The sequence below is a fragment of the Entelurus aequoreus genome, linkage group LG12, assembly GCF_033978785.1.
Source record: "Entelurus aequoreus isolate RoL-2023_Sb linkage group LG12, RoL_Eaeq_v1.1, whole genome shotgun sequence".
Taxonomy (NCBI): Eukaryota; Metazoa; Chordata; class Actinopteri; order Syngnathiformes; family Syngnathidae; genus Entelurus; species Entelurus aequoreus.
Genome location: NC_084742.1, coordinates 34,780,788 through 34,805,968, shown reverse-complemented (window position 1 = coordinate 34,805,968; position 25,181 = coordinate 34,780,788). Strand labels below are relative to the sequence as shown.

The 25,181-nt window shown below is 44.3% G+C and overlaps 1 protein-coding gene across 1 annotated transcript in view; it reads left to right on the top strand.

The window, feature by feature from the left end:
• LOC133662112 (FH2 domain-containing protein 1-like) overlaps positions 1 to 23,779 on the top strand; it is a 40,504-nt gene extending 16,725 nt beyond the window's left edge. The window contains exons 2-14 of the mRNA XM_062065808.1: positions 2,103 to 2,459; positions 12,347 to 12,505; positions 12,570 to 12,631; positions 12,904 to 13,006; positions 14,714 to 14,799; positions 19,079 to 19,179; positions 19,289 to 19,359; positions 19,422 to 19,529; positions 19,589 to 19,659; positions 19,723 to 19,840; positions 20,941 to 21,105; positions 21,173 to 21,268; positions 21,338 to 23,779. Of these exons, the coding sequence (XP_061921792.1) occupies positions 2,229 to 2,459; positions 12,347 to 12,505; positions 12,570 to 12,631; positions 12,904 to 13,006; positions 14,714 to 14,799; positions 19,079 to 19,179; positions 19,289 to 19,359; positions 19,422 to 19,529; positions 19,589 to 19,659; positions 19,723 to 19,840; positions 20,941 to 21,105; positions 21,173 to 21,268; positions 21,338 to 23,056 (3,090 nt within the window). The 5' untranslated portion in view covers positions 2,103 to 2,228 and the 3' untranslated portion in view covers positions 23,057 to 23,779. The remainder of the gene's footprint in view (positions 1 to 2,102; positions 2,460 to 12,346; positions 12,506 to 12,569; positions 12,632 to 12,903; positions 13,007 to 14,713; positions 14,800 to 19,078; positions 19,180 to 19,288; positions 19,360 to 19,421; positions 19,530 to 19,588; positions 19,660 to 19,722; positions 19,841 to 20,940; positions 21,106 to 21,172; positions 21,269 to 21,337) is intronic.
• The last annotated feature ends 1,402 nt before the right edge of the window (positions 23,780 to 25,181 follow it).

The window sequence follows — 25,181 nt, the reverse complement described above, 5'->3', positions numbered from 1 at the left end:
TTGTATTCCGTTTATATTTACATCTAACACAATTTCCCAACTCATATGGAAACAGGGTTTGTACATCGATATAGATTTTGCAGCCTTGTTTTATGCTTTACACTAACATGTTGCTGTACAAATACATAATTGTATTGGAGGCCCCATCCATTTTTTATGATGATGTCATCTGGTCGTCAAATGGTCTCCTGTCACTTTCATTTACTCTGACTACCAATCAGGAGGAAACCATTGTGTTGCTCACAAACGCACACCGGCCCTGATTTTTGTTGTCGGCCAAATAAACAAACCGTCATTGTTTACCACTCGCTCTGTTACCATGGCGATTGGAAACACGCGGGTCGGTCGCCATGGCAGCAGGTGGCAACACCAGCACTGGCATCTATAGAACCCACACGCTTTTCCTGCCTCATTAATGACCCGTATACAAAAAGCCAATTGGCAACTGTGAAAATCCAGCCTATTTGTAGTTTTTCATAATATGGTTTATAGCATGGGTCCCCAAACGTTTTGATTTTGGGGTAAAAAAATTTGCCGGGCTGTGTATATGTATATATATATATATATATATATATATATATACATATATATATATATATATATATATATATACCGTATTTTTCGGAGTATAAATCGCTCCGGAGTATAAATCGCACCGGCCGAAAATGCATAATAAAGAAGGAAAAAAACATGTGTATGTCGTACTGGAGTATAAGTCGCATTTTTTGGGGAAATGTATTTGATAAAACCGAACACCAAGAATAGACATTTGAAAGGCAATTTAAAATAAATAAATAGTGAACAACAGGTTGAATAAGTGTACGTTATATGACGCATAAATAACCAACTGAGAACGTGCCTGGTATGTTAACGTAACATATTATGGTAAGAGTCATTCAAATAACTATAACATATAGAACATGCTATACGTTTACCAAACAATCTGTCACTCCTAATCGCTAAATCCGATGAAATCTTATACGTCTAGTCTCTTACGTGAATGAGCTAAATAATATTATTTGATATTTTACGGTAATGTGTTAATAATTTCACACATAAGTCGCTCCTGAGTATAAGTCGCACCCCCGGCCAAACTATGAAAAAAACTGCGACTTATAGTCCGAAAAATACGGTATATATATATATATATATTCAGAGTGAGATGATGTCACGTTATCGATGGGAAAATGCATTTTTAGACAATATGATTTGCCTGAGCGGCTAAGAGACACCGAGAGTAACATGCGGCAGAAAATGGATTAAAAAAAAAAAAGTTTTTTTTTTTTTAAACTTGGGACTTCCCGCAGGCCGGATTTTGGACACTGGCGGGCCGGATCCGGCCGTAGTTTGGGGACCCCTGGTTTATAGCTTTCCAAGTTTTGGGGCATTGAGCTCAAAATCATAACATTATAACTATCTTTAAGGAGATAATTCAACCACTCCGTGTTTGAATGATGCTTGGATGTGATTGGACGCTGCACCTGCCTGATCAAACACATACAGTACACACTCGTCTTCAATTCATCCGCTGGAAATGTACTTCTTTTTTTGACACGTTTTCCGTCACAATGGGGCGTGTGTGTGAGTGTGTGTGTTAATGATTTATCAGAGGAACAATGGGACATTTTGAAGAAGTGTATATTTCATTTATTGTACACAGAAAAGAGAAAAGATGGCTGCTTCAGTGTGTTCTTGCTCACACATGGCTGGGAGTGTGTGGAAGGGTGTAAATGATGTAAGGAGGATGAAGAAAGATGTTTGCATGTGCTGACAAAACAAGCCAGGCAGGTTTCAGGGGGCGCATGCACGCACACACACACTCACATGCACGCTCTAAGGTAAATTGTACACTTTTGTGTAAGCTTGCAAACTACGTAAGTCAATGTGGCTCACACACACACACACACACACCGACAGTGAGAGTATTTTCTGTCTAACAAATAAATATGTTCTTATTCAAACTTTGACCTTGTAGTTGAACTGCAGCGGATTTAATGAAAATCCAAAAACAACCAGCCTTCAATTGACTTTCATTGAGGGGCAGAAAAGCATGATGGGATGTGGAGTTTCATGGTTGTTATTCTTTGCTGTATTCCACCCAGACGGTGGGATGTGCCATGAGCTGTCATCACTTTCCTGTCGGCCCCTAATTTCGTCATGTCTGCCCATCACCTCTGTGTCTTGGTCGCCCCGCCTCTCACGCCACTCTCGTCCAATTGGCTATTGGGATGCACGTGATGGACAGCGCCTCGCCGGCCAATGACAGCAAGGCACTCTCTTTCCTGGAGGACAGAACTAATATGGAGGGACCACCACCACCGCCGCCGCCGCCTCCACCGCCCCCGCCGCCGCCACCTCCTCCTCCCCCCTTGCTCCCCACACCGGGAGACCCCACAGGAGGCCTGAGGAGCAAGAAGAGGGTGAGAAGCTTCTTCTGGAAAACCATCCCAGAGGAGCAGGTATGGATTTGTATGTGGTAGAGTTGAACACAGCAACCCAACATATACAGTATCTTACTGTTTGTATTCCAGTACATCTTGTCAAAGGACAAAGTCAACTTGGATATACTTTAGAGTAGTCAATGTACAGCTTGTGTAGCGATATAGATTTACTAGCCTCTGAAAATTAGTCAACGCACATCCATTGTTGTCTAATTAACCGGCATTACAAATGAGTAGCAAGATAATTGTGTCTTGTCTATAGAACCCAGCATGGTGGTGGTAGCATCACGGTCTGGGGTTGCATGAGTGCTGTAAAGCTACGGTTCATTAACTGCGTTTCCATTAGCCTTAGAAATGTGCAAAACCTAAACATCGCAATAAGAAACTGGTAATGGAAACACACATATTTCGAAAAAGCTCTCAAATATCGCTAAAAAAATGTTGATGAGGTGGTTTTTGAGACGTTTTGATATTTAGGTTTTTTGCAAAATTATGACGGAAACAATTTTTTCACATTTAGAGGTCACCTAAACACCGAACTGGCGGTGCTACCATGCAGGACAGGTCAGATTGGTCTTGCTTCCGATCGGTCGGCCTGGGGGCAAGCGAGGCGGCACCGCGGCACCAGCCCATCTCGCAGGTCACTTTCCCACCATAGAGGCCTACTCGCAGGCTCTGGGAGACCCACATGCCCAAATAAGTGTCAAGGGGGCCGTAAGGACGTTACCTTTGATCGATCACCCACTGCCTTCGTCATCTATTGACATCAGCGCTGGCTGCAATATCTTCCTCAAAGTTGAGTCTCGTGGGATGAGATTTTTACGAGAATTACAGCTCATGACGCAAAACACCCTTTAACGGAAACGCCAACAAGTCGCAAATGTACTTTATCGGAATTTTTGAAATAGCGTTTTTATTTGCTGAAAGACTGCAATAGAAATGCAGTAGTTGACATTAGGATTACGCGATAAAGACAATAAAAATTATACAATTTTGGCTGACGATCTTTACAATGCATGTCGATGACACATTCTAGTGTGTCCGGAACATTTGACAAAGACCAGATAACGGCCGCGTCCTCGCCACAATGTAGCATTCTTACGAGCGGCTAACGTCCCTCCAGAGTGCAACGCTGCTTCTAAGTCAGCAATCCTCAACGCCATGGTGGCAAATAAACTATGTTTCTTACAAGTATCATCCAAGGAGGACGAGGAATAGCTAAGCATGCTACACTACACACCATAGGAGGATATGCTAACCGCTAAGCTAGAGCTCTTGAATGTGAACATATGTGGGCGGATAGAGACAAATCTCGACAGTAACGATATCAAATATAGCATCAGTGTACAGTTTATACCACAGTTAGAAGATGGATATTTTTTTATTATCACAAAATCTTATGTTGTTTTTGATATTTTTTTTTTTTTTTTACAAACTTAGAAAATAAGACCCTGGAAACAGGAGAGTCTTAGAGGCAAACACCAAAAGACTTACATCAGAGCCAGTAATAGGAAGTAATTCAAATATATAATCATTATTGTTACACCGCCATCCTGTGGTTTTGTCTAATTATAATTGTGATCAAAAATGTAATCATTCAATGGTCTCGAAATTTTTAAATATCAGCATCAACTATGATATGACCCTGTAACTACTTTCTAGTATCGCCCAAAAATAATGTAAAGCAGCCATACAACAAAAGAATCAGTGCGTTTTACATTTTAACAGAAATGTAGATTTAAAAAAAACACAAAATAAGCAACATAATTGTTTTGAGGAATACAACTGGAAATGACGCAATTTGTTACCGCATACGTCAGCAGCCAAATTAGGAGCCTTTCAACCTGTTTTGAAATGGTTCTATTACAATTGACATACCAAATAATATATTGTGATATATATATTGTTAGCGCACAAGGCTGCAAAATACATCGCGATATAGATTTCAGGCCATATTGTCCATCCCTAATTGACATGTACCATGACATTAAAAAGTTAGAAACTGGGTCGCATGGCAGTTTATTTAAATAGTAAAGAAGCCAAGCACACCTCCAAGATAATCAAGTGCCTGGCTGAGGAAGCTCAAGGTGGAGATGATGGAGTGTCCAAGTATGTTTCCTCTACACCTGAGCACAATGAAACATATGTGGTGTATTCTCAAGTGAAAGGAACATGTGTCTCTCCGCTCAAGTCCATGTCCAAGAGGATCAAAGCAGTGCTGGATAACAATGGCGCTTACACTGTGATCCTTGTTCCCCAGCTCCCCAGTAGTGGCAGCACCCATGCACCCCCAAACCATGACACCACCACCACCATGCTTGACTGTAGGCCAGACAGAATGAACTTGCTTGCGTTGCCAGATATTCAAACAACACAACACAGTAGTACCTCAACCTACGCACTTAATTGGTTCTGTGACAGAGCTCTTAACTCAAAACATTTAATAATAATCGTCTCCCACAGAAACAAAAATTGAAATCAATCACTCAGTGGCCTAGTGGTTAGAGTGTCCGCCCTGAGATCGGTAGGTTGTGAGTTCAAACCCCGGCCGAGTCATGCCAAAGACTATAAAAATGCGACCCATTACCTACCTGCTTGGCACTCAGCATCAAGGGTTGGAATTGGGGGTTAAATCACCAAAACTGATTCACGGGCGCGGCACCGCTGCTGCCCACTGCTCCCCTCACCTCCCAGGGGGTGAACAAGGGAATGGGTCAAATGCAGAGGACAAATATCACCACACCTAGTGTGTGTGTGACAATCATTGGTACTTTAACTTTAACTTTTGATTGGTGCCTGCCCAAACCCCCCCAACAAAACAGCACACTTTTATCATGTAACATGCCTTTTAAAAAGCAAAACACACTTTTAGATTAGAAATATTATATTCTTCTTGGGTTATACTTGTATAGCGCTTTTCTACCTTCAAGGTACTCAAACACTTTGACAGTATTTCCACATTAAAAACAATACAACAGAATGTAGAACAATCAAGTACAGTATTGCCTAAAGCAGTGTTTTTCAACCTTTTTTGAGCCAAGACACATTTTTTGCGTTGAAAAAATCCGGGGGCACACCACCAGCAGAAATCGTTAAAAACGAAACTCAGTTGACAGTAAAAAGTCGTTGTCGCAATTGTCGGATATGAATTCCAACCATAACCATAACCAAGCATGCATCACTATAGCATTTGTCTCAAAGTAGGTCTACTGTCACGACCTGTCACATCCCGCCCTGACTTATTTTGAGTTTTTCTGTGTTTTCCTGTGTGTAGTGTTTTAGTTCTTGTCTTGCGCTCCTATTTTGGTGTTGATTGTCATGTCATGTACGGATGTACTTTGTGGACGCCGTCTGCTCCACACGCTGTAAGTCTTTGCTGTCATCCAGCATTCTGTTTTTGTTTACTTTGTAGCCAGTTCAGTTTTAGTTTCGTTCTGCATAGCTTTCCCTAAGCTTCAATGCCTTTTCTTAGGGGCACTCACCTTTTGTTTATTTTTGGTTTAAACATTAGATACCTCTTTACCTGCACGCTGCTTCCCGCTGTTTCCGACATCTAAAAAGCAATTAGCTACCGACTACCACCTACTGATATGGAAGAGTATAACACGGTTACTCCGCTGAGCTCTAGACAGCACAGACACTCAACAACAACACATAATTTGCAGACTATAATTACTGGTTTGCAAAAAATATTTTTAACCTAAATAGGTGAAATTAGATAATCTCCCACGGCACACCAGACTGTGTCTCATGTCACACTAGTGTGCCGTGGCACAGTGGTTGAAAAACACTGGCCTAAAGCAGGGGTGTCCACACTTTTTCAGGAGGTGAGCTACTTTTCAAATGACCAAGTCGAGGTGATCTCCTCATCTTCAAATGTGTGTGAATATATACAGTACAGGCCAAAAGTTTGGACACGCCTTATAATTCAATTTGTTTTCTTTATTTTCATGACTATTTACATTGTAGATTGTCACTGAAGGCATCAAAACTATGATTGAACACATGTGGAGTTATGTACTTAACCAAAAAAAGTGAAATAATTGAAAACATGTTTTATATTCTAATATTTCTTCAAAATAGCCACCCTTTGCTCTGATTACTGCTTTGCACACTCTTGCCATTCTCTCAAAGAGCTTCAAGCACACCTGTGAAGTGAAAGCCATTTCAGGTGACTACCTCTTGAAGCTCATCTTTTAATGAAAATACAAGGATGTGTAACACATATAGATACACTTCTTTCATGAAGACGAGAATATGAGTTGGTGTGTTACCTGATTCTGATGACTTGCATTGATTGCAATCAAGACAGGATTCACAGTCGGGCTGATAACTTCTACATTTTCGAACTTACTTTGTGGAGGAGAAAAAAAGTCCTCCGTTCTGTCATGTCTGTTCATGTTTTTGTTTTGGTCATGCGTCATGTCTGTTCATGTTTTTGTTTTGGTCACGTGTTTGTTTTTTGGACTCTTTTTAGTTCCTGGTTGCACTTCCTTGTTTGGTTTGGTTTCCATGGTCACCCATTAGTTTTCACCTGTCATGTCACGCACCTGTTCACCTGTCTTGTCACGCACCTGTTTTCACTGATCACGTCACTATTTAAATCTGTCTGTTTCTGTTGTTCGTCCTGGCGTCCTCACACTATTTCAGCACTCTGCTTCATGTCATGTCACAGTTCTTTGCCAAGTAACTTTTGTTCATTTATGCCACAGTTAGTGTTTTTGTTTAATTGTTCATAGTTTATGCATTTGTGCAAGTTTTGTGTTTATTACCAAGTTTTGTATTTCCGCCTTTGTGCGCGCCTTTTGTTTTCCTAGTCAAGTTTTTTACCTCCGCTGTGAGCGCCTTCTGTTTATTCCTTTTTTTTATTGTTAAAATTAAACATGTATTCAAACTCACGTCTGGCTCGCGCCAATTTTCCTTTGCCTTCCGGAGAAGCAAAACCCAAGAACCCAGTCGTGACAGTAGGACGCCAGCAGAAGAGTTTCTCCGCAAAAAAATTGGACAATTTTGACGAGGCAGCGAGGGAGGTCCTCCGCGCCATGGAGGAGGAATCGCTGCGCTACTCCTCCATGGAGTACAGAGACTCCATTTGTTCCGAGGACTGCGCTGCGTCACCGCAATCCCGGAAGCGCCGCTCCCGACGAAGGACGTCAGGGAGGGCTTCCGCAAACAAAGAGGACGCCTCACTCCCGCAAGCTCCTCCCCCTCCGGGCGGAAGCAAGCCACAGGCAGCCCGGCTTCACCCTGATGACATCACAGCTCAAGATTTTTTTTCTCTGAACTCTTTTACTTTTGATCAGCCGCCCTCAACAAAGGACTCTGTTTCTATGATCAAATATTATCAGAACATGATTTTGGACATTAGAGCATATCAGTCACAGCCATCTGAATTTCATGCCCCGCCCCCCAGGACTCAAGCCACGCCCAAGTCACAATTTTTTTTTTTCACCCCCTCAATCCCAGGTACAAAAAGAGAGACATTTTGGACAATTGATAGGGGAGGATTTTACCCCCCTCCTGACCTCCCTCCACCCACCCCAAAAAACGGTTCCAGACAGCGGGGAGCGCGTCTGGTATCCGCTCCTTGAGGGGGGGGCTAGGGCTGGGAAATGTTCAGGTGGGGTGGTTCAGCATCGCCATGCCAAGCCACAGCCTCCAGCTCGGCCACCACCACCTGTCTTTCGACCTGCCAAGCCGCAGCCACCAGCACGGCCCCCACCATCAGTCTTTCGCCATGCCAAGCCACAGCCTCCAGCTAGGCCACCTCCACCTGCTCCACGCCCAGCTCCACGCCAAGCCCCACCACGCCAAGCGCCACCAGTACCTGCTCCACGCCAAGCGCCACCAGTACCTGCTCCACCTGCTCCACGCCAAGCGCCACCAGTACCTGCTCCACGCCAAGCGCCACCAGTACCTGCTCCACGCCAAGCGCCGCCAGTCGCAGCTCCACGACGCCAAGTGCCGCCAGTCGCAGCTCCACGACGCCAAGTGCCGCCAGTCGCAGCTCCACGACGCCAAGTGCCGCCAGTCGCAGCTCCACGACGCCAAGTGCCGCCAGTCGCAGCTTCACGACGCCAAGTGCCGCCAGTCGCAGCTTCACGACGCCAAGTGCCGCCAGTCGCAGCTTCACGACGCCAAGTGCCGCCAGTCGCAGCTTCACGACGCCAAGTGCCGCCTGTCGCAGCTTCACGACGCCCAATGCCGCCAGTCGCAGCTCCACGACGCCCAGTGCCGCCAGTCGCAGCTCCACGACGCCCAGTGCCGCCAGTCGCAGCTCCACGACGCCAAGTGCCGCCAGTCGCAGCTCCACGACGCCAAGTGCCGCCAGTCGCAGCTCCACGACGCCAAGTGCCGCCAGTCGCAGCTCCACGCCAAAACCAAGCACCCCCAAACCAAGACCAAGTCCAAGCACCGCCACACCAAGACCAAGTCCAAGACCAACCACGCCAAGACCAACCACGCCAAGACCAAGTCCAAGGCCAACCCCGCCAAGTCCAAGACCAAGACCAACCACGCCAAGTCCAAGACCAAGACCAACCACGCCAAGTCCAAGACCAACCATGCCAACACCAAGACCAAGACCAAGACCCCCCACGCCAAGACCTAGACCAAGACCAAGACCCCCCACGCCAAGACCAAGACCCTCGCCAAGACCCGCCACGCAGAGACTCTCCGCCTGACGCACCACGCCGAGCTTCGCTGCCTGCTTCGTCTGCTGCACCTGCGTCATCGGCTGCTTCCACGCCTGCAACGACGACGACGCGCCTGCCTCCTCGTCGGCCACGAATGTGGCCACTACCTAGTCGTCCGCCACGCCAAGTGCGCCCACCTCTTAGTCGGCCACGCATGTGGCCCTTCCCGGGTCGCCCACCTCGCCTGCCTATGACTATGCCTCGGTGGATTCGGGGCCACTTGGCCTGGCGACCCACCGCCACATCCCCCTCCCGCCCTCCCATGACTCTTGATCCTGTTTTTTGGACATCTGGGATCTGTCCGTAAGGGGGGAGGGTTCTGTCATGTCTGTTCATGTTTTTGTTTTGGTCATGCGTCATGTCTGTTCATGTTTTTGTTTTGGCCATGTGTTTGTTTTTTGGACTCTTTTTAGTTCCTGGTTGCACTTCCTTGTTTGTTTTGGTTTCCATGGTCACCCATTAGTTTTCACCTGTCATGTCACGCACCTGTTCACCTGTCTTGTCACGCACCTGTTTTCACTGATCACGTCACTATTTAAATCTGTCTGTTTCTGTTGTTCGTCCTGGCGTCCTCACACTATTTCAGCACTCTGCTTCATGTCGTGTCACAGTTCTTTGCCAAGTAAGTTTTGTTCATTTATGCCACAGTTAGTGTTTTTGTTTAATTGTTCATAGTTTATGCATTTGTGCAAGTTTTGTGTTTATTACCAAGTTTTGTATTTCCGCCTTTGTGCGCGCCTTTTGTTTTCCTAGTCAAGTTTTTTACCTCCGCTGTGAGCGCCTTTTGTTTATTCCTTTTTTTTATTGTTAAAATTAAACATGTATTCAAACTCACGTCTGGCTCGCGCCAATTTTCCTTTGCCTTCCGGAGAAGCAGAACCCAGTCGTGACACGTTCTGTCCAATACCACATGGAAGTGGTTGGTTTTTGGCGTCGTATTTGTCCAGCTTCCATACTCGTGTCTGTCCTTGACAAGAAATACATTGATAAAAAATCTGTAGCTTGCTAGCTTGTGTGCGCTAGCTTTCTGAGGCTCTTATTTTGTTAGCGAAGGCAGGATGGAGCTGCACTTTTATTGTGAAGATAGGAACTGGATGGTCGGTCTTTAGGTTTTTGATGGCAGGTACGGCGCGAGAGTCTATTCCTCGCCTTCCTGATAGTGTTTTGTCTTTCACACTGAGCTTGCTGCAGCCAGCGTCATCTCACAAGATCCTTGGGTGCCTTTAATGTCAATCAAGGGACGAAAGTGACGTCATAGTGAAGATTGATGATCCCTAGTTTTTAGGTCTATTTTTTCAATGCCAATCGACCGGTAGCTCGCGATCGACGTAATGGGGCCCCCTGGTCTAAAGTAATGTAGTAATAATGTACAGCATTTACTTCTATGGTATGTCCTTCCAGTTGCTTCTCTGTCAAACACACCATTAGCAGCTTCTCCATATTTTCACGGATAAATGTCTGCTGTTTACATTCTTTTATTATTTTACATCCTTGGCTTGCATTAGACTCATTTTGCTTCACTGTGGTGCAAACCAGCAGTGATACGTTTGAATTGCTTCACCAAGTTGGCGACACGCGCTCTCGTGTTTTTAATTATTTATTTATTTATTTCAATGAATATTGTCCGTTTTTCTTCCTAGCACTGTCCCTCACACTTGCTTTGATTGGAAAAACCAAGCTATGTCCATCTCTCGCTATAAGCTAATGCTAGCGAGTAATACAAGATGTTTTGGGCGGATCTTCGCTTCTACAACGGCGAGGAAGCCTATAACTCGAATTTAACTTAAAGCATAACACTCAAAACACTCTTAAGTGTTAAGTACCAATGAGGTATAATGTTTGCTCATTTTAAGGGAATAGTACATCTGTATTGCTAAACAAGCTGTACACTGACTACTCTAAAGTATAGACAAGATACACTATATTGCTAAATGTATTCGGCCACCCATCCAAATGATCAGAATCAGGTGTCCTAATCACTTGGCCCGGCCACAGGTGTATAAAATCAAGCACTTAGGCATGGAGACTGTTTCTACAAACATTTGTGAAAGAATGGGCCGCTCTCAGGAGCTCAGTGATTTCCAGCATGGAACTGTCATATGTCATAGAATGCCACCTGTGCAACAAATCCAGTCGTAAAATTTCCTCGTTCATAAATATTCCAAAGTCAACTGTCGGCTTTATTATAAGAAAATGTAATAGTTTGGGAACAACAGCAACTCAGCCACAAGCGGTAGGCCACGTAAACTGACAGAGAGGGGTCCGCGGATGCAAAAGCGCATAGTGCAAAGAGTTGCTACAGAGCTCCAAACTTCATGTGACCTTCCAATTAGCCCACGTACAGTACGCAGAGAGCTTCATGGAATGGGTTTCCATGGCCAAGCAGCTGCATCTAAGCCATACATCACCAAGTCCAATGCAAAGCATCAGATGCAGTGGTGTAAAGCACGTCGCCACTGGACTCTAGAGCAGTGGAGACGCCTTCTCTGGAGTGATGAATCACGCTTTTCCATCTGACAATCTGATGGACGAGTCTGGGTTTGGAGGTTGCCAGGAGAACTGTACATTTCGGACTGCATTATGCTGAGTGTGAAATTTTGTGGAGGAGGAAATATGGTGTTAGGTTGTTTTTCAGGAGTTGGGCTTGGCCCCTTAATTCCAGTGAATGCAAATTTCAATGCTCCAGAATACCAAAACATTTTTGACAATTGCATGCTCCCAACTTTGTGGGAAGAGTTTGGAGCGGGCCCCTTCCTCTTCCAACATGACTGTGCACCAGTGCACAAAGCGAGGTCTATAATGACATGGATGACAGAGCCTGGTGTGGATGAACTTGACTGGCCTGCACAGAGTCCTGACCTGAACCCGATAGAACACCTTTGGGATGAATTAGAACGGAGACTGAGAGCCAGGCCTTCTCGATCAACATCAGTGTGTGACCTCACCTTCCTATGAACACACTCCACAACCTTGTGGTCAGCCTTCCCAGAAGAGTTGAAGCTGTAATAGCTGCAAAAGGTGGACCGACATCATATTGAACCCTATGGGTTAGGAATGGGATGGCATTTCAAGTTCATATTATGTGAGTCAAGGCAGGTGGCCAAATACTTTTGGCAATATAGTGTACATAAGAAGATGTATTCAAATGGTAGCTGTGGTGTGAGGGGCGTCGTCTTGCCAGATACTGTGAGGTGTGTAACTTCCTGGCAGGTAAGGGGACGCGCCAACCTTTGGACTCAGGGGCGGGTGCAGCAGCAGTACGAGATCGATGCCCAAACGGTGGAGGAGCTGTTTGGCCAATCGAACACTAAGACCGTGCCCATGAGGGGAGGGAGGGTCCGCAGCTCACTACGAGAGACGAAGGATGTGGTAAGGTGACGCCTGATGACGATGATGTTGTGTAAGGTGAATGTGACCACCTGTCGCCCTGCAGGTCTCCATCATGGACACCAAGAGGGGCATGAACGTGGCCATCTTCCTCAAGCAGTTCAAGAGGTAACTCACTTTTATGATGGTGTGGCGTGTGCGCGACTGCTCACCCTCATTGCCAAGGTGTTGTGGGTGAAACACACGCAACAATGCTGGTGTCATGATGGCGTGAAGTCGTGCACACGGCCTGGCATGACGACTGTGTTTGTGTTTGCGATGTTCAGAGCGTGTTTACTTAACACGGTGACACATGGCGGTGTGAACGTGATGCTCTAATGGGAATACTGACATAGCATTGATGCACTTCCTGTTAATTCCCCATTATGATCATCTTTCAGGTCCAATCAGGCCATCATTGATGACATCCGCCATGGCAACAGTGAGCCGTATGGGGCGGAGCCTCTGAGAGAGCTGCTGAAGCTGCTGCCCGAGACGGATGAGGTGACACGCTTTCACACTGACCAACTTGTAACGGTTAAGGATCTGGAGTGTGTGAGAAAGTGGGAAAGAAAGCTTTCATTAGTAATATTGCACAACAGAACCAATGTTGTAAGTAAGGAATAAACCACTCAGTCAGCGTTAAAAGCGCTAATAAGTTAGTTGTGTTTTTTTGTCCTGTCCAGCTACTGAGGCAAATCATACTGTTGATGTGAAGTGTGGGATACTTCTCTTGTTGCCTTATTTGTTTTTGACTTTATTAAATGGATTTATATTAATGTTTGGCGCAGCCGGACCGCAGCAGGAGGGGATATAAAGACAAAAAAAAGAAGACAGAGGGGGTAATTGCAGGGACAAGAGGGGGATAAGACCGCAACAACAACAGTAACAATAACAACCACAAAAATAACAGAACAACATCAGCAAATACAATACGTACAAATATGATAAGAAAAGTGATAGCAAAGAAGCAGTTATTGAAGTAAATATTAACTAGAAGAGGCAATTCCTAAATGCTCTAATGCTGAAGTTGAACTGAAATACTGGGAGATTGTAGTATGAATGTAAGAATAGTTTTAATGTTGGAATAGTTTGAATGACTTGTCCAGGGTGTACCCCGCCTTCCGGCCAATTGTAGCTGAGATAGGCTCCAGCGCCCCCCGCAACCCCAAAGGGAATAAGCGGTAGAAAATGGATGGATGGATAGTTTGAATGTTGAACAGTTTAAATTTCCAGAAAAAACGGAATTTGGTTTGGAACTTAGAAAAATGTCCCATTCATTTCAATGGGAATTTCATTAAATGTGGGAATTTGGGGAGAAGAGGGAATTTTTTTGAAAATGCTAACAAATGTGAAATGGTGTTGGAATTTTTCAAATCGGTCGAGAAATGTTGAAGTAGTAACATGTTGAATTGAGAAATGATATTACGGAATTTCGGGAAAACCAGCAATGTTCCCAGTTCAAAAAACAACTTAGTTTGTTGTCCTATTTAAAGATGAATGTTTTGGCGGTGGAACAGTTGAAATGCATTGAAAAATGTGGAAGGAGTAGTCGCCAGAAAAAAGGGTGGAAATGGGGTTTTGAAAAATGTCTTTGAACTTGGAAAAAGGGTAGTCTGAATTTCCAGGATGGTGGAATGTGTTGAAGGTGGAATGGTTTGAATAGGTTGAATATTTTGGAAATGGTGGAAGTTTGAAAAAGGGCCAATTCATTTTGAATGAGAAAAATGTCCCGGAAAACCTGGAATTCTGGGAAATCTGGGAATTTTTGGAATTTGTCAAGGGAAAGCCCGCAATTCCCGAATAGGCTGAACAGTTTGAAGTTGAAACGGTTTGAATCAGGTGAAAAATGAGGAAGGTAGAGCGCGCCAAAATCTGAGGAGCTTTGGAGCATTAACACAGAAATGACAATGAACATTATTGCACTACAAATGAAGCAAAAAATACTAATAAAATAACACTATTGATAATGAATGAATACAATAATTACCTCTATTATCAACAATACAATTGTTTCAAATGCAACAATACATTTATGTAATGATAACTTGAAATACAAAAGAAAGCAGATAAATAGAGGGTGAGAAAGAGAAGCGAACTGTGTTAGTTAAGTTCATTGTGAACAACACCACGGCATGACTTTCACACCACTGGCAACCTTTTGAAAGCACACTTGTGCTAATTGTGCCCGCATGTTTTCTCTTTGCCCAGGTGGAGAAGATGACTGCATACCACAGCGACATCTCCAAGCTCTCATTTGCCGACGCCTTTGTGTACCTGCTGATTCAACTCCCCAGGTGAACTGCTGATCCAACTTTCTTTCGAGAGCGTGACGCACGGTCCACAGAGTCAGGACATCTCTGTGTGGAGTTGAAATGATCTCCCCGTGCGTGTGTGATTTTTCTCCGGGTACTCCGGCTTCCTCCCACCTTCCAATAATATTCATCTTAGGTCAATTGAAGACTCTAAATTGTCCATGGGTATGAATGTGAGTGTGCATGATTGTCTATGTGTGCCCTGCAATTGGCTGGCGACCAGTTTAAAGGCCTACTGAAACCCACTACTACCGACCACACAGTCTGATAGTTTATATATCAATGATGAAATCTTAACATTGCAACACATGCCAATACGGCCATGTTAATTTATAAATTGCAATTTTAAATTTCCCGCCACACTTCCGGTTGAAAACGTCTAGATATGATGACGTATGCGCGTGACGGAATCAGTTGATGCGGAAGTATTGGTACCCCATTGAATACAATACAAAAAAGCTTTGTTTTCATTTCAAAATTCTACAGTATTCTGGACATCTGTGTTGGTGAATCTTTTGCAATTTGTTTAATGAACAATGGAGACTGCAAAGAAGAAAGTTGTAGGTGGGATCGGTGTATTAGCGGCAGACTACAGCAACACAACCAGGAAGACAGAGATGGATAGCAGACGCGTTAGCCGCCGAACTAACCTTAACTTCCTCCGTCTCGCCGACCGCATCTGTGATCGGGGGAAGTGCTTCGTCGCACCGTCAATCGCTGGAACGCAGGTGAGCACGGGTGTTGATGAACAGATGAGGGCTGGCTGGCGTAGGTGGATAGCTAATGTTTTTAGCATAGCTCTGTGAGGTCCGGTTGCTAAGTTAGCTTCAATGGCGTCGTTAGCAACAGCATTGTTAACCTTCGCCAGGCTGGAAAGCATTAACCGTGTATTTACATGTCCCTGGTTTAATAGTATTGTTGATCTTCTGTCTATCCTTCCAGTCAGGGATTTATTTATTTTGTTTCTATATGCAGTTAAGCACGATGCTATCACGTTAGCTCCGTAGCTAAAGTGTTTCGTCGATGTATTGTCGTGGAGATAAAAGTCACTGTGAATGTCCATTTCGCGTTCTCGACTCTCATTTTCAAGACGATATAATATCCGAGGTGGTTTGAAATACAAATCCGTGATCCACAATAGAAAAAGGAGAGAGTGTGGAATCCAATGAGCCAGCTTGTACCTAAGTTACGGTCAGAGCGAAAAAAGATATGTCTTGCACTGCATCTAGTCCTTCACTCTAACATTCCTCATCCACGAATCTTTCATCCTCGCTCAAATTAATTGGGTAATTGTCGCTTTCTCTGTCCGAATCTCTCTCGCTGCTGGTGTAAACAATAGGAAAATATGAGCAGTCCTTCCCCCGGTGTCGTCACGCTACTTCCGGTAGGGGCAAGGCTTTTTTTTATCAGATACCAAAAGTTGCGATCTTTATCGTCGTTGTTCTCTACTAAATCCTTTCAGCAAAAATAAGGCAATATCGCAAAATGATCAAGTATGACACATAGAATGGATCTGCTATCCCCGTTTAAATAAAAGAATTTCATTTCAGTAGGCCTTTAAGGTGACCACGCCTAATTATGATAAGCGGTATAGAAAATGGACGGATGGAAAATAACCAGTAGACCAAAAGTAATGAATAAAATAATATAGGGCTGTCAAAAATAAGGAGTTAAATCATGTAATCAACAAAAACTATTGCATTAATCATATACGTAGATTAATCAACTGTTCATATTCCTTTACCCTAACTGTAGGTGGTTAGCTGAAATGCGGCATGGGTTGTTATTCAGTGATCAGGTCAATGTATACGTCAGTGCAAAGATGAGTGAGGAAACTTCGACTGGTGTGCTCACTGGCAAATTCCACTGCAAAATAGACTTGAGATAAAACTGTTTTGAACAAGTAAATATTGTGTATTCAAGTAAAACATTAAAAAAATTGTCCTGGATGACCTTCTCATAATATAATTGCATTTCTGTCTATATATTGGACTCTTTTTTTAAGTTGACTTAAATTATACAGGCGATTAATCGTAAGTATTCTAAAAAAAAATAAAAAAAATGATAGCACTAAAATTGAGACATAAAAAAGCGGCTCAAGATTTCCAAAGTAAACCACTATAAAAACAGATACAATTGAATCAATACAAAAAACTAAGCTTAAACCAAATCCGATATTACATAAGTAAGAAAAACATGAAAAACGTAAAAAGTAAATCCCTTCAGAAATGTGCGATATTGCGATCGCTCCAATTCACACAAATTCAACCAAGTTATGTCTAACACCTGCAACTTGGCTGCACATTTTTGCAAATCAACATGATTTCCGGCAAAAAAAAATTGTCTCTGAGCGGCACTCAAATGTTTACGTCAACTCTCTAATCAAAAAGTATGTTATTTTCTTGTAACAAAATATTAAGTCTTTATTGCTCAAACGGCACAAATGTAACACCTATTTCCTGTTCCTGTATACGGCAATAAGTATTCTCGGTAATGTGGCATATCCAACATTTACCCTTCCACTTTTACATGTATTTATCCCTCCATCCATCCGTCTTCTTCCGCTTATCCAAGGTCAGGTCGGGGGTGCAGCAGCCTAAGCAGGGAAGCCCAGACTTCCCTCTCCCCAACCACTTCGTCCAGCTCTTCCCGGGGGACCCCGGGGCGTTCCCAGGCCAGCCGGTAGATATAGTCTTCCCAACGTGTCCTGGGTCTTCCCCGTGGCCTCCTACCGGTCGGACGTGCCCTAAACACCTCCCTAGGGAGGCGTTCGGGTGGCATCCTGACCAGATGCCCGAACCACCTCATCTGGCTCCTCTCGATGTGTACATGTATTTATATACTTATTTAATCTTTAATTATCCAGGGTAAAACAATTAAGAACAGATTTTGCTCATTTGCAAACAACAAACAATGAGGGCTGAGTATGTGCTTTTCCTGCCAACTAGTGTCTACTCTTAAATTTTTGCAATATAAAACAAGTAAAACATCAATACAATATTTGTTTTCCCATCCTGTGCTTTTTGAGGTTAAGGTTACAAGGAACACTTAAAACATTGATGACAAATTCATAAACTCACAACATTCAATAATGGAAAAAATAAGCCTTGAGGGGGTGTTTGTACTTCTTTGTGTGTATTTGGGATCTTCTTAAATCCATTTTTTAAAATCAAACCATGGAGACATGGCGGAGAGGTTTATAAAACAATCTTGCCTTTTTCCAAACTTGTTCCAAACCTGGCCAAAAAAAGGAGACATTTTTAAAGAAGATATTTAAAGACAGTCAATGAAATTTTCGTTTCGTCAAAATGGAATTAAAAATCAAAATTATTATCTGAATTTTATTTTGAAATACGCAACATCCATCCATCTTCTACCGCTTATCCGAGGTCAGGTCGCAGGGGCAGAAGCCTAAGCAGGGAAGCCCAGACTTCCCTCTCCCCAGCCACTTCATCCAGCTCCTCCCGGGGGATCCCGAGGCGTTCCCAGGCCAGCCGGGAGACATAGTCTTCCCAACGTGTCCTGGGTCTTCCCCGTGGCCTCCTACCTAGGGAGGCGTTCACAACAATGAGTGTCAAAGTGTGTCGAAAACCAATAACTGGATCTAAAAAAAAAATTCATTTTATATTTATTTATTTTAATACTTATATATTGTATATACTCTCTCTATATATGTGTACACTATATTATATTATCCATCCATCCATCCATTTTCTACCGCTGGTCCCGTTCAAGGTCGCGGGGGGTGCTAGAGCCTATCTTAGCTGCATTCGGGCAGAAGGCGGGGTACACCCTGGACAAGTCGCCACCTCATTGCAGGGCCAACACAGATAGACAGACAACATTCACACACTAGGGGCCAATTATATTATATTTCATTTAAATAATTTTCATTTTTGCTGTATGAATTTTAAAACAAAATTTGGGTCTAATTATTGCTTTTTCAACACAAAAAGGAAAAATGCTTTACTTTATATTTTATGTATTTCAAAATAAAATTCAAATAAACCAATAATTTCTTGCTTTTTAATTCATTATAAGAAAATAAAATGACCAAAGAGGCCTGTCTCATATTCAAACGCAAATCATTCCACAAAAAACAAAACCACGTTCACCTCTGAGCTTACGCTTTGTCTTTGGAACATTGCAGAGAAGCCATTTCTGATTTTTCAAACAAATGGGTAATTTGAAAAATAAATAAAAAGAGATTCTAAAATGGGGGAAATGTCCTCATGAGTCTGTCTCGTGTCCATCCTTGTAGTTACAAGGCACGCATCGAGGCCATGTTGTTGAAGGAGGAGTTTCCCAGTTCATGCGAGGCCCTGAGGGCTGACGTCTGCGCACTTCGCTCGGCAACGAAAGGTGACGCCTCTGCATGATCGTCACGTCTTCCCAACATATTCACACACCCTTCCTATTTTTATCCACCTGTGAACTAAACCCGCAACATGCTCCATCTTGCCCCCTCCAGAGGTGCTGGGCTGCCAGGAACTGCACGCCGTTCTCCACCTGGTGCTGCAGGCCGGGAACATCCTGAACGCCGTGAGTGCGAGCGTGCGTGAGATGAAGAAGTGCTCGCACGCTAAAGTCCAAATGTCTTTCAGGGGAGCTTTGCTGGCAACGCGGCGGGCTTCAAGCTGTCGTCCCTCTTGTCTCTGGCCGACACCAAAGCCAACAAACCGGGGATGAACCTGTTGCACTTTGTGGCTCTGGTCAGTAACAACAACAAAACACGCTGGAAACTGTGACTGATTCGAGCTAATCTTGGCAGGAAGCTAAGAAAAAAGACGAGAAGCTGTTGGAATTCCCGTTGAAGTTGCGTCATGTTCGGGCTGCATCCAGGTGAGAAACGGTACCCTCTTGTGGCTCTTTTAAAACTGCTTTAGTAAGACTTCTATGGTGCAGGATCTCCTTGGAGACGCTGGACAACGAACTGCAGTGGCTGACGTCCCGCACGCGCGCAGTGGAGGAGGGCGTCCAGAAGGACATGGAGCTCCTGCAGCAGCTGGACAGCTTCCTGCAGGTGTAGTGTCCATCCCATCCATCCATTTTCTACCGCTTGTCCCTTTCGGGGTCGCGGGGGGTCGCTGGAGCCTATCTCAGCTGCATTCGGGCGGAAGGCGGGGTACAGTTTGTCAGTAATTCTCAAACTGTGATACCACTAATGGTACGTGGGCTCCATCTAATGGTACACCATTCCTTTATTAAAGTACAGTGTTTTATTTTTCTAATGTTTAAACACAGTGTTACTAGTCAAACTGTGTGCAATGTTAAAGTGGCCAAATCTTTTTAAACAAAACCTATGCCTTGTTTTTGTTTTTTTTTCCAAAGTATTTTTACTGTCAGTTTTCCTAATACAAACATATACACATGTAATAAAATAAATGAATAAATAAATAAAATATGAAAATAAAAATAATGGATGAAGAAGTTGTTTACACAGATTATAACATGTAAAAACAAAATACATACAAAGAGGCTTAACATATCAGTTGAATGTCCACTTTCATCAATCACATCAATTATGCCAAGACAAATACTTCTTAGGGGGGGTTGACTACAGTTTCAGGTATTCCAAGATAGGTCTCCACACATCCCGAAATGTATGTAAGTTACCGGATATTTCATATCTCAGTTTTTTAATGTGGAGGATTCCCACCAGCTCCCTCAACCAGGCTTCAAACTTAGGTGGTGAGTCAGATTTCCACACTCTCAAAATGCATCTTTTTGCGATGACCATACCATAGGCCACCACTGTGCTAAAATTCCGACCCATCTTGTCTAAAGTGTTAGAAATGCCAAGCAAAGCAGTTTCAGGGTCAGGATCCATATTTACTTTAAGTATATGAGAATACCATCTGAAAATCGAACTCCAGAAATCTTGAATCTCAGGGCATAGCCAAAATTGGTGTGCAAGTGTCCTATGCCTTGTTTTTAATGAATACTTTGGCCTTCTACGCTACTGAATTCAAATGTTGGTCATTATGGTGGTACTTGGAGAGCCAAGTGTTTTCTAAGGTGGCACTTTGTGGAAAAAGTTTGACTACCAATGTCGTAGATCCTTCGTATCAACTCACCGTGTCACACGTTTGTTTGTTTTTTTGTGTGCCTTTGTCACGTTAGCATGCAGCGGCGTTGCTGTGCTCGCTACGCGGCGACAGACAGCTTTTGAAGCAGGAGGCCAGGGACTTGACCGAGTTCTTCTGCGAGGACAACCAGACGTTCCGCCTGGACGACTGCTTAAGCGTCCTGCAGAGTTTTTGCTGCAAGTTCACAGACGCCGTCAAGGTACGCCTGCAGACGAGTGTTAGCTTTATTTGAGTCTTTATTTCTGTTTAATATTTGATGGCTGTAGGACAACAAAGAGCGAGAAGCGAAGGAAGTGGCTCGTCGCAGTCGGTTACAAGTGTCGGAGGAGCTGAAGAGACATTCCTGGGCTGGTGGCGAGGAGGTAGCAGCACACAAACATACACAAACAGCTGAGCAAGGGAAAGAAACGATTGTCTTGTGGGTGTTGCAGGTGGGCGGAGCATTCGGCGTGCACTGCAGCAGCGAGACGGACCTTTCCGCAGCCATATTGCCCGACGACAAGGCCAGCATGCTCTTGGAGCTCCTCTCGCCAAAGTCCTGCTCACTGTCCAGCAGCTTGTGTTCTCCTCGGGCACGCACAGGGAGCTTGCGGCGATCCCGACACTCGTCATCCACCTCACCCTCGCTTGCCATTGACCGGGAATTGACGACACTCGGATTGGCAATCGTAAACCACCAGGAGTGTACAGGCTCACACTCCGCCCCTCACACGCCACCCCTGACAGAAAGCCACCCTCCTCGCCGTACAACAACAAAGCACGCCGCAAACCTCAACGATCATCTGACACATGTATGCCAAGAGGACGCCATCTCCGACTTGAACAATAACGGGAAAAATGACCTCAGTTCGGCCTTTGCCGCCAAGGCATCACTTTCGGAACCTGGCGAACGCCGAATGTCTTCAGCGGTTGGCGATGACAACGTCAGCACGGCTAACAATAACATGGCTGTGCTTTTAGAGAAGCGCTCGCTGGTTCCTGAACTGAAGGCCTTCAACGAGGTCGCCGCCAAGGCTGCCCGCTGGGCAGAAGACGTGTCGCACAGCAGCGCTGGTCTCCACGGCGACCAGGAGGACGTCGCCATCACAGATGTGCAGGAGGATGGCGACGAGAAGGTTGTCGTGTGGTGCGTGACAGGCGTCTGCAAGGCGGCAAGCGAAAAAATGGTCAAGCCCGCCTCCTCAGCCCTGGCCAATCACAAACCCTATAAACCAAAGCATTCAACCAATAGTAAGCCAGAACCCATCAAGAGCCAACCAGTGCCTTCCTCACCACTCGGCGTCGCCCCCGTAACTCCTCCCACGACGTCCGATCTCGCTACCCGGCAAGAAGCGGCTGGTCGAGAGGCAGCATTGCAAAGGTCCACCAATCACAATGCTGCACGGTCGACAGGTGACAAGCGCAAGAAGGCGGCTTCTTGTCACGTGACCAAAGAAGCGGCGCCCACTAAGAGCTTCATCACTACCTCCAAAACTGGGGTCAAACCCAAACAGGTGCGCACCCTCAACAGCACGGAGACCCAGAACATGAGGAGGGTGGTTCCTATCTCCAGGACCAATAGAGGAACGCCAGCCCCTCAAAAGCCTCCTGGAGAGAAGCCCTCCACTGCGCCCTCATCCCGATGCTACATCCTCTTCAAGGAGTCAAAGGAACAAAAACTTCCAGGTGCTCGGAATCAGGACTTGCAGAGGAAGACGCCGGTCCGAAAGCCGGAGGAAAAAATGTGCCGCTCCACTTTGCGGGCCCTCGGCAGCGGGGCCAGTCTGAGTGCTCCTGCGACACCTCTACATAAAGGCACCACCCCTTCATCAAGCCCCAGTTTCACTCGAAGCACAGCTTCTTCGTCTATTAGGAGGACAAAAACCGCCCTTCCTCAACCTAATGTTCCCAAATCTGCCCCTTTGTCTGGCCCCGCCTCCTCCTTCACCAGAACGACTTCCCTCAGAGTCACCAAGACCACTTCCAGACCTACAGGTCACCCTGACCCCTCCTCCTCCTCATCGTCTTCCTCTTCCTCGCTGCTGAAGAAGACTGAGAGCAGCAGAACACCCCGAGACTCTCTCTCGCCCCTTAAAGGCCACAAGCGGATTAGCAGCAGCAGCTCCTCCATCAAGGAGTCTGCAAAGCCCAGCAAGCCCGGCTGGAGGTAGCACATTTTCTTCTGTTGGACTGAATTTAAAATAGAGCACAGTCTAGCTGTGTGTAATTTTCATAAAAAAAAAAAAAATGCTGCTATATTTTCATGTAGCTCTTCTGGGAAAATAAAAAAATATTCTTTGTTTATATTTAAAAAGTGATACCATAAAAGCGCCTTGTTTTTTTTAAGTGACTGATGTCTGACCTGACTTTACCGACATGTTCTTAAATATTATTATAGTGGTGTAACTTTCACTGAAGATCATGTAGGTCTGGTTATAAATGTCTCAGGGGAACTATAGGATCGCCATGTTTGAATGAGAAAAAAGGTACTATAATGCCTAATCGTTCATTATTACATATTTGTATGATAAATATGGACTTGAACCACTAAATCATGGTGTCCAAACTGCATGCATGAAAATTAAAAGGGAGGGGGCACTTTGTTATGTTTTGTACGTTAAAAATACTAAAACCATCCCCATCCTGGCTTTGTTTTGACAAAGTGACAAAGCAAATTAGTGTCATATGTATTAACAAAAGCATTGTAAAAATAATACTACAATATCGTATAATTAATTAATAATTTATTGATTGTATTTTAGAATATACCGAGGCCAAATTTTAAAAAAGGTTGCGGGCCAAAAATGGACTTTGGACACCCCTGCACTAAATTGTAGCCAACCTGTGCGTATCTTTGTCTGTTTATGTATGTTTTCTATTTAAATGATTGCAATATGTATATAGATGTTAAAAGTAGAAATAAAGCCTCAGTCACATGACACATGTATTTTGTATGTTTTCCTCGTTCCCGGCCTACAACCTCAGTGGATAGAGACGGGCGCAGTGCTTAAATACATTTCACTGTAGCTTAGCTACTTTTAGACCCATGAAACTCTGTAGTTTACATCAAAGCTACAAGCTACAAAAAAAGAAAAAGGAATGTGAATCCAGGCCCAAAAAATATGGAGAAAATACAATGACCTGGAAGAATGAGAACATCCATACACACGGAGAAAATCCATAATGATTGGCTGGTGTTCGTATGATAAGTCACAATTGGCTAAGATTAGGGCGAAACTTTATGGACTGGCCATGCATGGGCAAGATAAGACGGGTCAACCATACTCTTGAGCAAAATCATAACAGTCACGCACTCATGTCACATGACGATGAGGGAGTCAGAGACAGAGGGACGCTTCAAGCTGACCACTCAAAAAAAAAGAAACATACTTGAAAATGGCAGCGGGATTCTCTCCCGCAGATTAGATTTTTCCTTAAGTGATGAAGATGACGTGCAGGAAACCCACACAATTGTGTGTCCTTGGTAATATCTAGACGAATTAATGCTTTTGGAGAAAAAAATGCCCAAAACCTTAGTTTTTAGTTGTTTACTCTGTAAACCAAATCATAATTGCTCTCTTCATCTAAGACGTCCAACACAAATTTAGGAACACACATTAAGGTGAGTTGAGTTCATGAAAAGTTTTACTGCACATAACCATTACCAACTGTTCCCAAACATACAGATCATTGTTTTTTGTTTTTACTGTAAGGCAGAGAAAATGAATAACATTATAGATGTGGGCCAAAGAAAAGGCAAACTAAAATAAATACATACAGTGGGGAGTGGGAACTCCTCGAGGTAGTTGTAGGGTGTCCCCAGCTAAATGACAGATAGTTAATGGTAATGGACCCTTATTGGGTCCATTTGTACATCTCTCAGTTACATCCATCCATCTATTTTCTACTGTGTGTCCCTCTTGGGGTTGGAGTGTGTGGGGCTGGAGCCTATCCCAGCTGCATTCGGGCGGAAGGCGGGGCACACCCTGGACAAGTCGTCACCTCATTGCATTGCCGACACAGATAGACAGACATTAACCTTGACATGTGGGCCCGTAGATAGAAATGCCGTTAAATGTAGCAAGCTACTTTTGCCGTGTAGCTTGTAGTGTAGCTTGCTACAATTCTCCAGGGACAGCTTCCCCTGTAGCTTAGCTACATTTAATCGAGGGTAACTTGTGGCTTAGTTTACTACATTTTCCAAGTAGCTTGCCCATCTTTGGGTGGGCGATACCACGCATCTTGGTGTCAACCTGATACCAAGTAAACCTTTTTACTTGGGCATTTTTCAAGGTC